Source organism: Mandrillus leucophaeus, unplaced genomic scaffold, assembly GCF_000951045.1.
Source record: "Mandrillus leucophaeus isolate KB7577 unplaced genomic scaffold, Mleu.le_1.0 Scaffold65, whole genome shotgun sequence".
Taxonomy (NCBI): Eukaryota; Metazoa; Chordata; class Mammalia; order Primates; family Cercopithecidae; genus Mandrillus; species Mandrillus leucophaeus.
Genome location: NW_012107030.1, coordinates 6,014,129 through 6,029,017, shown reverse-complemented (window position 1 = coordinate 6,029,017; position 14,889 = coordinate 6,014,129). Strand labels below are relative to the sequence as shown.

General features: G+C 39.1%; 1 protein-coding gene across 5 annotated transcripts in view; it reads right to left on the bottom strand.

Moving 5' to 3' along the window:
- The window catches only part of KIAA1598 (KIAA1598 ortholog), a 126,490-nt gene that overhangs the window by 83,322 nt on the left and 28,279 nt on the right, over positions 1-14,889 (bottom strand). For 4 of the 5 annotated variants that reach the window (XM_012001121.1, XM_012001126.1, XM_012001125.1 and 1 more), the window contains one exon: positions 2,500-2,560. In XM_012001121.1, coding sequence (XP_011856511.1) covers positions 2,500-2,560 — 61 coding nt within the window. Of the gene's footprint in view, positions 1-2,499; positions 2,561-8,017; positions 8,332-14,889 lie in introns of those variants that run through there. The other variant, XM_012001122.1, reaches the window with a different exon arrangement.

Sequence of the window (14,889 nt, the reverse complement as noted above, 5' to 3'; positions counted from 1 at the left end):
AAGCACGTGCCACCATGCCTGGCTAATTTTTTGTATTTTTAGTAGAGATGGGGTTTTCACCATGCTAGCGAGGATGCTGTTATCTCCTGACCTAGTGATCCACCTGCCTTGGCCTCTCAAAGTGCTGGGATTACAGGCGTGAGCCACCGTGCCTGGCCAAGTCCTCGTTTTCTCTCCTTTCGAGACTGAGTAAAGAGTTGGCACTCTGATGTTCTGTGAGTTACCAAGAGAGTAAGCAAAAAAGAATTAGCACTCTGTTTTCCTAACATCCAAACCTTAAGTTAATTAAACACACTTAGCAAAGGTAAAAACTAAACGCATACAACAATACAGATAGTTGTACTAATCTTCCAGTCAATCCCCTCAGGCTTTAATTTGAGTTGCTCATAACGAAAAATGTAAATTTTTAAAACTATCAAAGGTATTCAGAGGAAGACACAAAGTAAGGGAAAAGAGAAAGGGTAGATGAAAGCAGAATTTACATGTTACTTTGAAGACTGATTTTGGGGAATGTTCCTTCTGGTTTTGCATAATGCAGGAGGCAAAGTCCCTATCGCCTACCTACACCAAAATATTTTATAAGCCCAATCATAAGGAACTTGAACTATTTCCGCTGCACACCAATCCACTATCAATAATTCAAGCATATTAACTGGTAACAACACCAGTGGTATAACTCTTTAAGATGTGACTCAGAGTAAATACATTCCATAAGTTAAAAAGTACCATATAATTAGAATTCATACATTTGCAAATAAAAGGTATTTCTAGCATAGCATACTGGCCTCCAAAGACAGGTAATATCAGCAAGATTCCCCTGGGATGTTCTCTGTTACAATCAGACACTGAAATAAACTTGTTGTTGAAATTTAACCATAATGCTTCATTTGTATAGCTGGTTTTACCTAGAATAAAATGTTCTGTTGTGTAGTTACCAAATCAACTCTTTATAAATAATCAAATACGCTGACTGATAGAGCATCTGCAGAACGATGGAGAAAGGCCTTGTTTCCAGGGAAGGGGGTCACTTTCCCTGCTACGGTCTGAGCCTTTGCCTAGGACATATTTCCATCTGATCCTTCTGGGTCTGATCAGCTATGTTGTCTTAGGGGATAAATAACAGATTTACATCACATAAAAAAAAAAAACCAGCAAAAATTTGGAAAGTACAGCTTTTGTGGGAATGTAACTTTCTTCAGTGAGAGGGCTATTTCAAACATTCACACTCTTTAAAATGTTTAAGTTCTATGAAGCTATCATTCCTTTTCTCTATTTTTGAACCACATTATAAAGTATAAGTGACATGTAAAAAGTCATACATATTTCATGTATACAACATGATGAGTTTGGGGAATAATTATACACCTCTGAAACCATCACCACCATCAAGGTTGTATACCTATCCATCGCCTCCCAAAGTTTCCTTCTGCCCTCTTTATTTACTTATTTTCTTTTGTAGTAACAACACTTAACATAAGATCTACTCTCTTAGTACTAAGTTTAAGTATACAACACCGTATTATTAGCTATAGGCACAATGCTGTATAGTGGATCTCCAGTATAATTCCTTTTCTATGAATTAACCTCAGAAACTATTTAGATTACTGTAAAGATATAAGTGTCAGAATACCTGCCATGGCATTATTGATAATAGCTAAAAACCAGGAATAATCTATCAGTAAAAGAATAATTAAATACATTATGGTACTCTCCTATAATGGAATTCTACAGACAACAATTAAAACTGATGTACAGGCCGGGCGCAGTAGCTCCCGCCTGTAATCCCAGCACTTTGGGAGGCCAAAGTGGGCGGATCACGAGGCTATCTTGGCCAATATGGTGAAACCCCATCTCTATTAAAACTACAAAAATTAGCTGGGCATGGTGGTGCACTTGTAGTTCCAGCTACTCAGGAGGCTGAGGCAGGAGAATTGCTTAAACCTAGGAGGTGAAGGTTGCTGTGAGCTGAGATCTTGCTACTGCACTCCAGCCTAGTGACAGAGCGAGACTCCAACTCAAAATAAATAAATAAATAAATAAATAAAACAAAACAAAACTGATGTACATCTGTGCTGACATGCAAAATATGACCATAAGTACTGTTTACTGAAACAAGCAGGCTGCAAAACTGAATTCAAAGCATGATTACATTTTTTTACTACACAAATAAAAGACCAACAAGGAATGACTATAAAGTACTAGCATTAGCCTTTTTCAAGGAGCCAACAAGCCATTTTTGTTCTCCTTTAACTTTTATGTATAGTTAAACTGTTTTATAATAAGTACAGGTTTTTCTAACACCCTTGATAAAACAATTATGCTTATTCCATTTCTTTAAAACTTAAAGTGATGCCTGGGCACTTTTGGACAAATAGAAAGAAGTCTTGCTTTCTTGATTGTATGACCAGGACATTAGCAACTAAACAGGGTATATTTCTACTCACATAATCCCCAACACGCTATATGTGTTATAACAATTCCACTGAAATGCTTACGTACTTTTCTGAAATTCTTCCAGTTTTTTAACAGCTTCATCTCGTTCTTGCCTAATTTTGTCACACTGAAATGAGAGAGGTAAACAAATGTTAAACTTCAATCATAAATTTTAAGTTTGAAAAGGCAAGCAAGAGCAAACTTACAAACAGCAGCAATTTTCTGAAAACAAAACAAAATGTAAAACCTTTGAAAAGCCTCAATGGTGATACAGAACTGCTACTGCTCAGCCAGCATGGTGTTTGTGCCATTTGTATCTGGCCAATTTTCTCAGACCTTCTGAGATATGAGTCACCTTCCTGCTCATTATCTCCTCAGTAACAGCCCAATTTAACATCCTTGAGTTAAAATATATTCATGATTTAAGAGAATGTTTGTACCTCTTTTTATGTTGGCTAATGCTGTACATAGTCACTCATCTACAGGTCTGATTCCAAACAGTTTCAACTCTCCAGAACACTGGTGCATACTTGGGAGGGAATGGAAAGACTACCGTGGGCCAGGCATGGTGGCTCACGCCTGCAATCCCAGCACTTCGGGAGGCCGAGGCAGGCGGATCATGAGGTCAGGAGTACGAGACCAGCCTGGTCAAAGAGACCAGCTTGGCCAACATGGTAAAATGCTGTCTCTACTAAAAACACAAAAATTAGCCAGGCATGGTGGCGGGCACCTGTAATCCCAGCTACCTGGGAGGCTGAGGCAGGAGAATTGCTTGAACCCAGGAGGCGGAAGTTGCACTGAGCCAAGATCACACCATTGCACTCCAGCTTGAGCAACAGAGCGAGACTCTGACTCAAAAGAAAGACTACTGCATGAGGGCAAGAGACAGCCACATGGCACACACTCTCACCCAAGAAAACATGATCCATGTGTCCTCAGAATTCTGAATAGAGGAAGGTACCAAATTAAAAGGAGAGAAGATAAAATACTCCATACTAAGCACATTATCATTTATATAAACTGATTTTTAATTTAAAAAGGTGAGAGAACTCACTGAAAAGACTTTGGGAGGCAAGACCATAAAAGGCAAAAATAACCATTAGAGCATAAGGACTTTTTAGGGTACCTGGTATAGAAACAAGTATCTCCCGTATTGATAGGCCCTGGAGGCATTAATGAATTCTTTTAAAAAACCTAATGTTTATTATTATAAGGACTGAATTCAGTATATCTTGAATTTCAGAAAACAGGGATATATAACAAGATATTCACTACAAGTAGCTAAAACATTAAAAAGTAATTCCTAGCTATTAGAGTAGTAATTTAAAATGTAATATCTTGGGAATACCTTATTCCCTAAGAGTGCCTTATGAATAAAGCACAATTTTAAATTATATTTGATTGCTAACCTGCCAGATAAATATATTGAAATTTCATCCCTTTGGATGTTCTTAATTCCAATTTTCAACAGTTAAAAAATTATGATGTCAGATAATGTGAAAAATCCAGATTAAAACAGTGAGATATTCTCACCTATTGGATTGGCAAAAACTGAAAACAATCTGATACCGGGAGACAGGAACTCTCACAGACCACTGATGGATGTGTCAATTGGTATAATTACTTTGGAAATAAACTTCTATCAAAATTGAATACATACTTTCCTATGACTCAGCAATTCTACTTCTTGGTGTATATACCCAGAGAATCTCTAGTAATATATAACATACAAAAATGTTCCACATTTTTAATAATAATACATCATGGTATATTCATATACTACACCACAGAGCAGTGAAAATGAATGAATAAAGCCATATGTATCAACACAAATGTTAAAAACCATCATGTTGGCTAGGCGCGGTGGCTCAAGCCTGTAATCCCAGTACTTTGGGAGGCCGAGGCAGGCAATCATGAGGTCGAGATATCAAGACCATCTTTGCCAACATGGTGAAACCCCATACCTACTAAAAATACAAAAATTAGCTGGGCATGGTGGCACATGCCTGTAGTCCCAGCTACTCGGGAGGCTGAGGCAGGAGAATCGCTTGAACCCACGAGGCAGAGGTGGCAGTGAGCCAAGATCACGACACTGCACTCCAGCCTGATAACAGAGCGAGAGTTTGTCTTAAAAAAACCAAAAACAACAACAACAAAAAAATCATTTTGAATGAGTTGCAGAAGATATATCAGATATATCAAATAATATCTTACACGCACAAAAGCATCTCATATATTTACATATGTTTTATGATACATCTAGTATATATAAAAATATGAAATGAGGCCGGGTACAGTGGCTCATGCCTGTAATCCCAGCACTTTGGGAGGCCGAGGCGGGCAGATCACGAGGTCAGGAGATCGAGACCATCCTGGCTAACACAGTGAAACCCTGTCTCTACTAAAAATACAAAAAATTAGCCAGGCATGGTGGCGGGCGCCTGTAGTCCCAACTACTCCGGAAGCTGAGGCAGGAGAATAGCGTGAACCTGGGAGGTGGAGCTTGCAGTGAGCCAAGATCGTGCCACTGCACACCAGTCTGGGCAATAGAGAGAGACTCTGTCTCAAAAAACAAAGAATATATGAAATGAGAAGAAATATATAACATTTATGACAGTAGTTGTCTCTTAGGAGACTGGGAGGGGAATGGGATGAGAAATGATGAGAACTTTCAGTTGTATCTGCTGCATTCCTTGTTTCTGAATTTCAAGAGAATCGTTCTGTGCAATGGGTATTTGTTATACTATCCTCTGCCCTTTTCTGTCCTTTCAAAATATTTTAAAAATAACAAAGTAAGAAGCTTGCAGTTCAGTTCTCCCCTTTAGTCGCTAAAGAACCACTGAAATGTCATACTGTCCCTGCTCATATGGGTAAATGTATTCTGGCAAGAGAACGTGAAGCAAGTACACAGTGTTAAATTAGCAAATCTGGTTACTAAATCCTGACTCAGGATGCCCCACCCAGTCAAAATGAGTTAGGTTGGACCTAACTTATTTCCTAAAGGAGAAGGCATTTCTTTGACTAAGGTTTTCCTGTGGCAATCCCATCCTCTGTAAAAAATAATAATAATTCTGTCTAACACAGTCTGTAGTTCCAGCTTAAACCAACAACATTTATGATTTTTTGGTGTTTAAAATTCTAAATAGTAGAGTTCTAAATTCGCATACAGGCTTTTCTTAGCTCCTTCCTCAACCCAAGGGGACTACATTAGACATCGTAACCCTTAATGATAGGAGACCTCTGGCCAGCGGTTTCAGGAATGTTCCTGTCATTTTCTAGAACGGCCTTCTGTTTGTTCTGTACTTCCCCACCACCTCTACCAGTCTGTCTACCTTCCTCCAACAATGCACAGTATAACATAAGGCACAAAAAGAAACCTAGTTTCCAACTAGGTTCAAACTCCTGAGCCATGATTGCCAAGTGAAATATATCTGGTGCTTTACTTTCAAATTAATTTAATATTTCTTAATCTGGCATATCTGAAAAATGTGAGATGTCTTGTAAAAAACTGTCTTCATTTAAAATCTGGTACTTGGGAGTGTTGCTCCTGACTTAATGTCACTTGGTTCCCTCTATGTAGCTCTCAAAGTTCTACCTAAAGGAATTAGAGGTTTATTCAACTGTTGCTTCAAACAGCCAGAGTTTTTAGTGAGACTTTGAATGACAAAAGCATTAAACAGGAATGGTGCTCTATCTAGTCAAATCTGAAAAAGGTCACCAGTTGACATCATACACAACCACTAATGTGATGCATGACAATTTTAGGTAGGCTTGTACTAGTTGCCCAGAAGAAAAACATTAGGTCCATGCTCTCTGCTATGAAGGCCCAGGGAGACAAGCTCAGGTTAATAACAGGTCTCAACATCAGTTTTATTCCAACATGCAGGTAGCCCATTTCTATAGTCCAGCTATATGTGTTCACACTAATCCTATGGTTATCATCAGCAGATTCACAAGCTGTCTCCCATCCCCAGCTGTGTTCTATCAGGGGTCTTCATGTTGCTTTGCTTTCTATTTTCTGCAACCACATTATGCTAGAACTGGCAGCCACAGAATTTACCATCTGTTATGCTGAAAGGGGTGTGAGTTGGGGGTGGGGAGAGTCTACACATGCTGCAAATGCAGCTTACTTATTCTGAACCAGAACTGAACAAAATATGGAGGATGTACGCATTTACTAAAAGCAGAAATCCAAACACCCACTTATTTCATCTTTTTAGGTGAGCCCAGAAAAGAAACTTGCAAATTTTCTCTCATTCTACCAACAGAGGGAAGTCAGCCAGGATTACGGGCCTTTTTGGAAGAATGTTTCATCTTTACACCACACAGAAGCCCCTCACCCATCCCACCCCTTCCTCTACCCTGCTCACGCAGCTGCACCATTTGTAAAAACTGCTTCTTTTTGTGTGAGAATTGCTCATGAAGACTTTGCAATAGCAACAGATGTTCTTGGGCCTACATCACTTAATTATGATGCCCAACGATTCTCTGTAGCTCAAGGCTGGGGTAGAACCCAGTGGCACAACTGCTGGCTCATGTAAGCAAGCTGGATAACACTACATCTACTCTAGAGTCTCTATTTGGCTCTTTATGAAGGGATGAATTGACCGGAGGTTGGCCTTGCTGGTTTTGAAAGCCCTTAATATTAGAAGCCCTGGCTATTTTCCAGATCTCTTCCTTGAACCTCATCCAGGCAGATACCTGGCTTCTGAAACTAAACCAGGATTTCTGAGGATTGGCAGACTGATTTGCAGAGAAATAGCCTTTCCAGTGTGAATTAGTATCTTCCTTGCACCACCCACTCCCCAAAATGGGCAGCTCAGTTATTCATCCCCCTCTCACATATTCATCCAACTACCATCAACATTAAAATGTCTGCTTCAAAGGGCTCAGCAGAAGTACAGATAACTGATATAGACACCAAGACATCTTTATATTCTGTTGTACGTATATGTTATGCAAGAAAAACCTCAGCATTCTGAATTGTATCTAACTTCCACTAACATAAATATTCATGCTTGTCTTCTTGGTGCACAAACGCATCAGAGGGTTGCTAGCCTATACATAGGGCAGTTCGGGGCCCAAGAAGTGCATATATGCACTGCATATGCACAATACAAAGATAGGGGACAAGCTATACATAGGCAAGTACATTACAGTTGACTGAATCAGACTTTTAAGCAAGTATCTACTATAATCATTGAATGTCATTATTTCCTTCCTCTGAGAACTGAACAAATTTATACAGCCTCACACAGCCCAGCCACCATGTCAAACACTGGGCACAATACATGAACACAATAGACAATGTGTTCTCACAAAAACTTATGATCTACCACGAAAGATCAACAAATGAAGTAAGCAATTCATAAGGACGCCCGATATAATGTGAGAAGTACTGCCAAACCAGAACTGAACAAAATATGTACCCATTTCCTAAGGAACGTACAGCAGAGGCTACAACGCCACTAAATCTGAAGTTTAACACTACACTATTTTTCTTGAAGTTCATTAATGTCCAGTTACAACAGTTAAAGATGTAAACATGCCCAGCATCAGAACTGTGTGTAATGTACCTGTTTACCTGTTTGAGAGTCCTCGGCATACAGTGAAAGGACCATCAATTCATTTTTAATAGTAATCAACGATTCTACTGCTCCACCTGTGTAAGTCTGGCTAGCACTGTGCTTTCTGGATTTCTACACTCTTATCCATGAAGAATACGACACATTAAATCATTCCCTTAGGATGGAATTCCTTTCACTCTCTTTCTCTTTTGGTGTTCTTCTTTCTTCCAATTCAAAGTTCTTTCCCTCCAATTTTCACAGGCAAAAAAGAAGTGGTAGCTGCCCTCAAAGCTGTCTTGCAGCATTCTCCAAATTCTAGGTATTGTGTGTTAGATGGAAACACATGTCATCAGAACAGAGATCCTTGCTCTTTGTTTCTAGATAGATTGCTGTTAATAAGAGACTCATTTTCACTTTCAAACTGCTAAGTAATTACTTTTTCTCTGGCACAACCACTTGCCACTCTGTCTCAAAGAAACTGCATGTATGTGGATGTATTATGCATGAACAGTTAGCATAATGGATGCATATCTTGCTCTTTAAAGTGGCTTCTTTATTGATTTTTTTTTTTTAATAAAATACTTTGGGACCTTCATCTCTGACTATTACACCAGAGGAAGAAATTTCAACAATAGACAACTGAGCCAAGATGCAAACAGTATCATATATCCTGCTTCTTGAAACGTAAGTCTTGGAAAGTGTCTGTCTCATTCTCTTTTCATTCATTGTTCCTGGCAAGCTGACAGAACCGCCTGATGCACTGTTACAGTAGCTCACCCAAACGACTTCTAATCAGCCACTTAAACATTTATGCATTTCAAAACTTGATCTCAGAACATAATACTAAACATAAATACTTACTATTTAAAGGCAGACATTCTTCTATTATACAGATTTCCTTCTTTTTATGCACTCTCCACACACAGCCCCACCCCCACCACTCTGAGAAACGTGAAAGCTATTCCATTCAAAGCTCAATGACGCTTTTCCCCCATATAGGAAAAAAACCCAAACGATTATGACAAAGATCCTGAGTGAGTCATAAGAGAATGCCCTTCAATTGTGGAGGCATGACTAACATTTGAATATGGTGATTGCTACACAAGCAAAGTAAACCATTTTATTTGGTTGACTGCAAAATATATAGTCATCTATTTTTCCATACCCCAAAAATATAAATTTGAAGAGTTGTTCACCTCAGTATGATACGCTCTTACTTTTTCACATCCTGCTAAGTCCATTAGAAAATGGGCAAAAAATAATGGAAAGCAGCTAGTAGCACTATTGCCATAATCCCCATTTATCTTGATGTTAAAAAAAATTCATTGTGTTTACATTTTAAGGCAACCCACACCATTTGCTTATACTCTAATATTTTGATAATAATAAATTTTGCTTGATAAATGTGATACATACATAAATATGCAGATGTCTTATTACCAAAAAGGCAATAAATTCTGCTTGTGAGAGAGAGAAGACTTTGAAAAACCTAAGTGACATTTATTAAGCCAAGCATTAAAGACTAGTAAAAGTTTATCACATGGAAAAGAGTAGGAACCTTGTCTTTTTGTTCTTTGTCCATTGCCCAGCCATGCTCTAGGCAATCACTCAGAGCAGCATAATTGATCGTGGTTATTTGTCAACTTACTTGGGGTCCTCATTAGAGTGGTTTTACTCAAGAGTAGGACCTTCATATATTTTTCTTTATAACCCAGTACTCAGAAGGCATTCAATAAAAAGTTTTCCCTTCAAAAGAGCTTTCCTTATAAAGTCAGATTGACTCCATCCTCAAAGTCACTGATAAAAAACATAAAAGAGTCAGCAGTTTCCCTAAAATGGAAGAACTGCAAAAAAAGAGAAAAGATCCATTAAAACACTGGTCCATTCCCCCTATCCCAAATTTCCTGCTTTTATCCTTGGGATGCATTATGCCAGAATGTATATGTATATATACAAGTACACACATACATATATACACACATATGTGAATGTTTTGACATAAGATTGACTTGGTATTTATATTCAACTTTCAGTTTTTCAACACAAACCAATAGTTGGTAAAGACAAATGACCCAGAAAAGGATCAAGTCTGATAATTTGCTGTGGAAAACTCATGCACTAACAATACAGAATTAGAATAAAGTTAGGACCTTTGTGGAAGAAGAGTCAATAAGCTCCCACTGTTCACCTGCTTCTAAAAGAACATCTTGTTCAGAAGACCCATGTTTGAATCTAGACTCTGCCATTATCTGTAACACTGGGAAACTCACTCAAGCCCTGCGGTACTATTCTCTCCTCTGTGAAATGGAGCGGACACACTGCTGTTTGGAGCATGAGACAGGGATTATGAGAGAGCATGGATGTCCTATAGCAGCTTCTTACTCCATGCAGCCTCTAAACAACTGCTTTCCCTGAAGAGCACCATGTCAGACCACTTGTCCCAACACAAGAGACTCCAAACAGAGCAGGAAAAGATCTTATTAAAGGAATCACATCCACCTCCTCCTCCCATTGATAAGGTTCATGGTCTGGTGACAAAGATAGTAGACATGTGGAAGGGAAAAATACCTTGCAATTTTTTTTTTTTTTGGCTTCCTCTGTTCATTCTAAATTTCCCTATATCGAATTAACCATGGCAAAAGGAGTCTTACTTTAATTTGCTGTCCCTGAACAATTTAACTGCACTCTGGTTTGGGGCCACGAATGAAAGGACGGCCATATGTATTTGCTGATGTCAACTGGACAAAGCTCACCCAGCCAGGCACAAGAGAGTGCTTTCCCAGAGAAAATGCTGTTCTCCATTTACCACCTCCGGAACTAAAGCTGCTTTTACTCATTCTACACTCTATAAAAGGCTTTTATTATATGCTTCCCTCCTTTGTAATACAGCCCCCCCTTTTTGAGGAAAAATCTGCAGTAATAAGCAAGCTAGTCTTTTAACAGAAGATAAACAGAGTGCAGTGAACTTAAAACCACTCTACTTTGTTTTACCCAACCACACAGCATTCCATATTGCTTTCATTTCTTTTCTTCCCATTGCTGTTAATAGTTATTTTTAAAGAATTACAACAGAAGCAGGTCAGTAATGCCTACAGATGTCATGAAAGTATTTGGCCATACTCTATGCAGAGAAACATGTAAACAGTTAATGGGCTGAGGTAATTTATAATCCTCCTTTTACCAAATGCATTTTACCTACAATTCCACTTGCATAACGGATGATTCACTTAAAACCTCACCGCAGAAAGTGGCTGTCAGTTAAACAACCATCATCTCTACCAACAATAGATGTTTACAGAGCACCTACTATGTATTTTTAGGGCACTGCTAGGTCTACATGTAAGCAAGGATTAGAGAAGAATAAATAAAAAATTTAATCTTCTTCCTCTTACATTATTCATTTGCTTCTATCATCCTTCTTTCTCTATTTTATGAAGACACCTGTTTGCTTTCCCTCCTCTTACCTTCTAGGTTAAGTCAAAGAGTGCTTCTGGATTAACCCCTCCAACTTGCTTTGTTCTTCCCGTGGGTCAGGAGCAGCTATGAAAGAGACTCAATGACTGGTATCATCTCAGCCTCTTTGTTCTCCTAGAGCTGGAAAACAGCTGAGTATCTTAGAGCAAGATGCTCAAGTATCCAGCCTAAGCATTACCAACTAGGTTTACTTTGGAATTTGGGGGCATCAGGAGCCCAGGATCTAAGAACAACCTCCTTACCTGTTTATGTCCTCAGGACAGTTGTGATTTTGCATGGTTACAGGGCTGGAATTAGAAATCTTGCCAAACTACTATTTTCAGTGACTTTCTTACTCTGTGTGTGTGTGTGTGTTTTGAGAGAAGATCTCACTCTGCTGCTCTGTGTGTGTGTGTGTGTGTGTGTGTGTGTATGTGTTTTGAGACAAGATCTCACTCTGTTGCTGCTGCTGTCTGTGTGTGTGTGTGTGTTTTGAGACAAGATCTCACTCTGTTGCCCAGGCTGGAACACAGTGATACAATCATGGCTCACTGCAGCTTCAACCTTTAGGTCTCAAGGGATCCTCCTGCCTCAACCTCCCAAGTAGCTGGGACTACAGGTGCATGCCACCATGCCTGATTAATTTTTTAACTTTTTTGTAAAGATGGGGGTCTCACTATGTTGCCCAGGCTGGTCTTGAATTCCTGGTCTCAAGTGATCTTCCCACCTTAGCCTCCCAAAGTGCTTCTTACCATATTATGTATGTATGCACCAGCCCCTTCTAACATGGATGTTTTTAACGCCTCCACCTACTATTCCCTGAATGACCTGATGAAGGCAAGAGAAGAAACTTAGGATTTCACAGAACACCAAGGATTTATTTACAAATGAGCAAAGGAGCCTTAAAACCAGGCGAAAAATAATGATCTAAAAATCCATTATAATCTGCTTTGAACTAGAGTACTTACCATTAGTATCACCAACCATACTACAGCTATATAGGTGACAAATTAATAGTGAAAAAGTTAAATATAATTCTACAGAGCCCGATAAGGGATCCCAAATATCTCATACGTTTTACAAGTATTTAGCTTGCTGCCAGTTTTTATTATAGCTCTTACTCTGAAATTTTAAAAATGAAGTTTCACAATTTATAGCAGTGATGGCTATCTTCTTCCTTAATATTGACTAAGGACCTGTTTTACTAATTTTCGACCAGGGATAGTATGTTCTGAAATATTTGGCCTACCCAACAAAGTAATTTTTTAAAGTAAATTTTGTTTGCATCTAAAACCAAAAATAGGCAGTTGGCTTCCTCTCTATTTTTCATTTGCTATTCAGTCCCTCTACGTTTCTGACCTTAGCCTGTTCTTCCATTTGTCCACTCCCTAAATTTATAAGAAAAAAAAAACCATATATATATGTATTTTTTATTAGCTATATATATTAGCAAGCATTCACAAACCTTAAGATATTTTCAGTGATAAGAAGGATACATTTTGTAAGGTAAGTAGAATTCAGTTATTTAACAGTTAAAACAAAACTGACAGAGCCCCTGAAAATATTTACCAGACTTCCCCACCTTCACAGTGGATGCTTCTCAACTTCCGGTGTATTATTCATATAAATAGAAGAAGCAGACATACAAAGATTTATGGAGGTATTGGGGCAAAACACCAATGACTAATTACAAAGAGTTTTCTCCAGGATCCAATGTGTCTAGGTCCCAAAGTACATGTATCAAGCGTTCAATTCCACTGACAGAATCCCAAATCTGACTGTTAGGGGAAAAGTACGATTCCTAGGGACTTGAGTTGCTTGGCCTGGTGCCTTGCTGCACATTTAGCCATGTAGTTAATCTCCCAGAGCTGCACCCACTGTGGCATGCCTGCTATTCTTTACCATCTGGAGCCTGGAGTTGGTATTAGCTTGAACCACACATGCAAGAGAAAAGGGAAGAAAAGAAAAAAAAACAACCCTCATTCACATTTAACTGAAATTGGTGACTGAACAATGCACTATGCCGCCTAGGCTTTTACACATGTAAGAAAGGGGGGAAAAAAGGGTAAAGTACAAACCTTCTCCTTTGTTTTCTGGTTCTCTGCTCTAAGGTCTTCATATTCGCCTATTGCTAAAAGAAAAAAGGAAAGCAACATTACAACACTGTCAAAAGTTTACTGCAGGGAAACCTGGGGAATCCACCTAACCCCCATTGTCTTCTTACTAGGTTGAGGTAGGGTGGAGAAGAGGCAGCAGAAAAGGGGCTTCTGCTTTCATTTTTTTATTCTGTAGAGACAGGGTCTCACTATGTTGCTCAGGCTGGTCTCAAAACTCCTGGGCTCAAGCGATCCTCCTGCCTTGGCCTCACAACGTGTGATTACAGGCATGAGCCACCAAACCTGGCTAGGCTCCTGCTTTTAACAGTAAGGAAGAAAAAGCAGACGTGAGCCCACCAAATTAAATTTCAGTTCTCCCTAGGTCATTAGGAACACCCACGAGCCAGGTAGTTCTCCCTAGATCATTAGGAACACCCACGAGCCAGGAGAGGTGACATATGACAAGCGATTTCTCCTTTCTGATGTTCAGCACTTGGTCCTGTGAAAGCATTCGGGCAGGTGTTCCCTGAAGTTCCTCCTAGCACTGTTAGTCTGTGGTACTATAATCAGAGGTTTATTTAGAAAATCTGCCTGTAGAAAGTAGAGTAGGTTTGCACACTCGACTCAATGTCACACGTCTGCTTTATTCACAAGCAAAAAATTTATGAAGGATCCAGCTAAGAACTATTTTCAGATAAGACTGTCAGTCACGACCAGAAATTCAGACTCCTTTCACTAAATGGGGAAGATATGTTAAACTGTTTGGAAATAGTATCCACTACGTAGGGGGCACAGTTGTGTACTTAAAATATTTTATTGACCAAAAAAAAAAAAAAAACAAAACCCTAAATCCCCACATTCATCTTTCATCAAAGCACCATTTTTAGGCATCCCTACAGTTGAGAATATAAAGTTTTGAACACATTAAGTGAGAAGAAAAAGAATGGCCTAAGATCAATGACAGAGCAGAACATCTGAAGTAAGTCTAAAACTGTGGCTCACCCCAGGGCCGGCACCTTGACTGGCACGAGAAAGTCAGTGAATCATCAGGTTGATTTTCTTTTTTTAAGAGACAGGGTCTTATTCTGTCACTTAGGCTGGAGTGCGGTGGCACCATCATAGCTCACTGCAGTTTCGAACTCCCGGGCTCAAAACAATCCTCCCACTTCAGCCTCTTGAGCAGCTGGAACTACAGGCACATGCTACCATGCCCAGCTAAATTTTTAAATTTCTTGTAGAGATGGGGTCTTGCTATTTTGCCCAGGCTGGTCACAATTTGAACTTTTGTCTTTATGGATTTATCTACCAAAAAAAACCCCTCAGTTCTTCTTTTAAGAAAA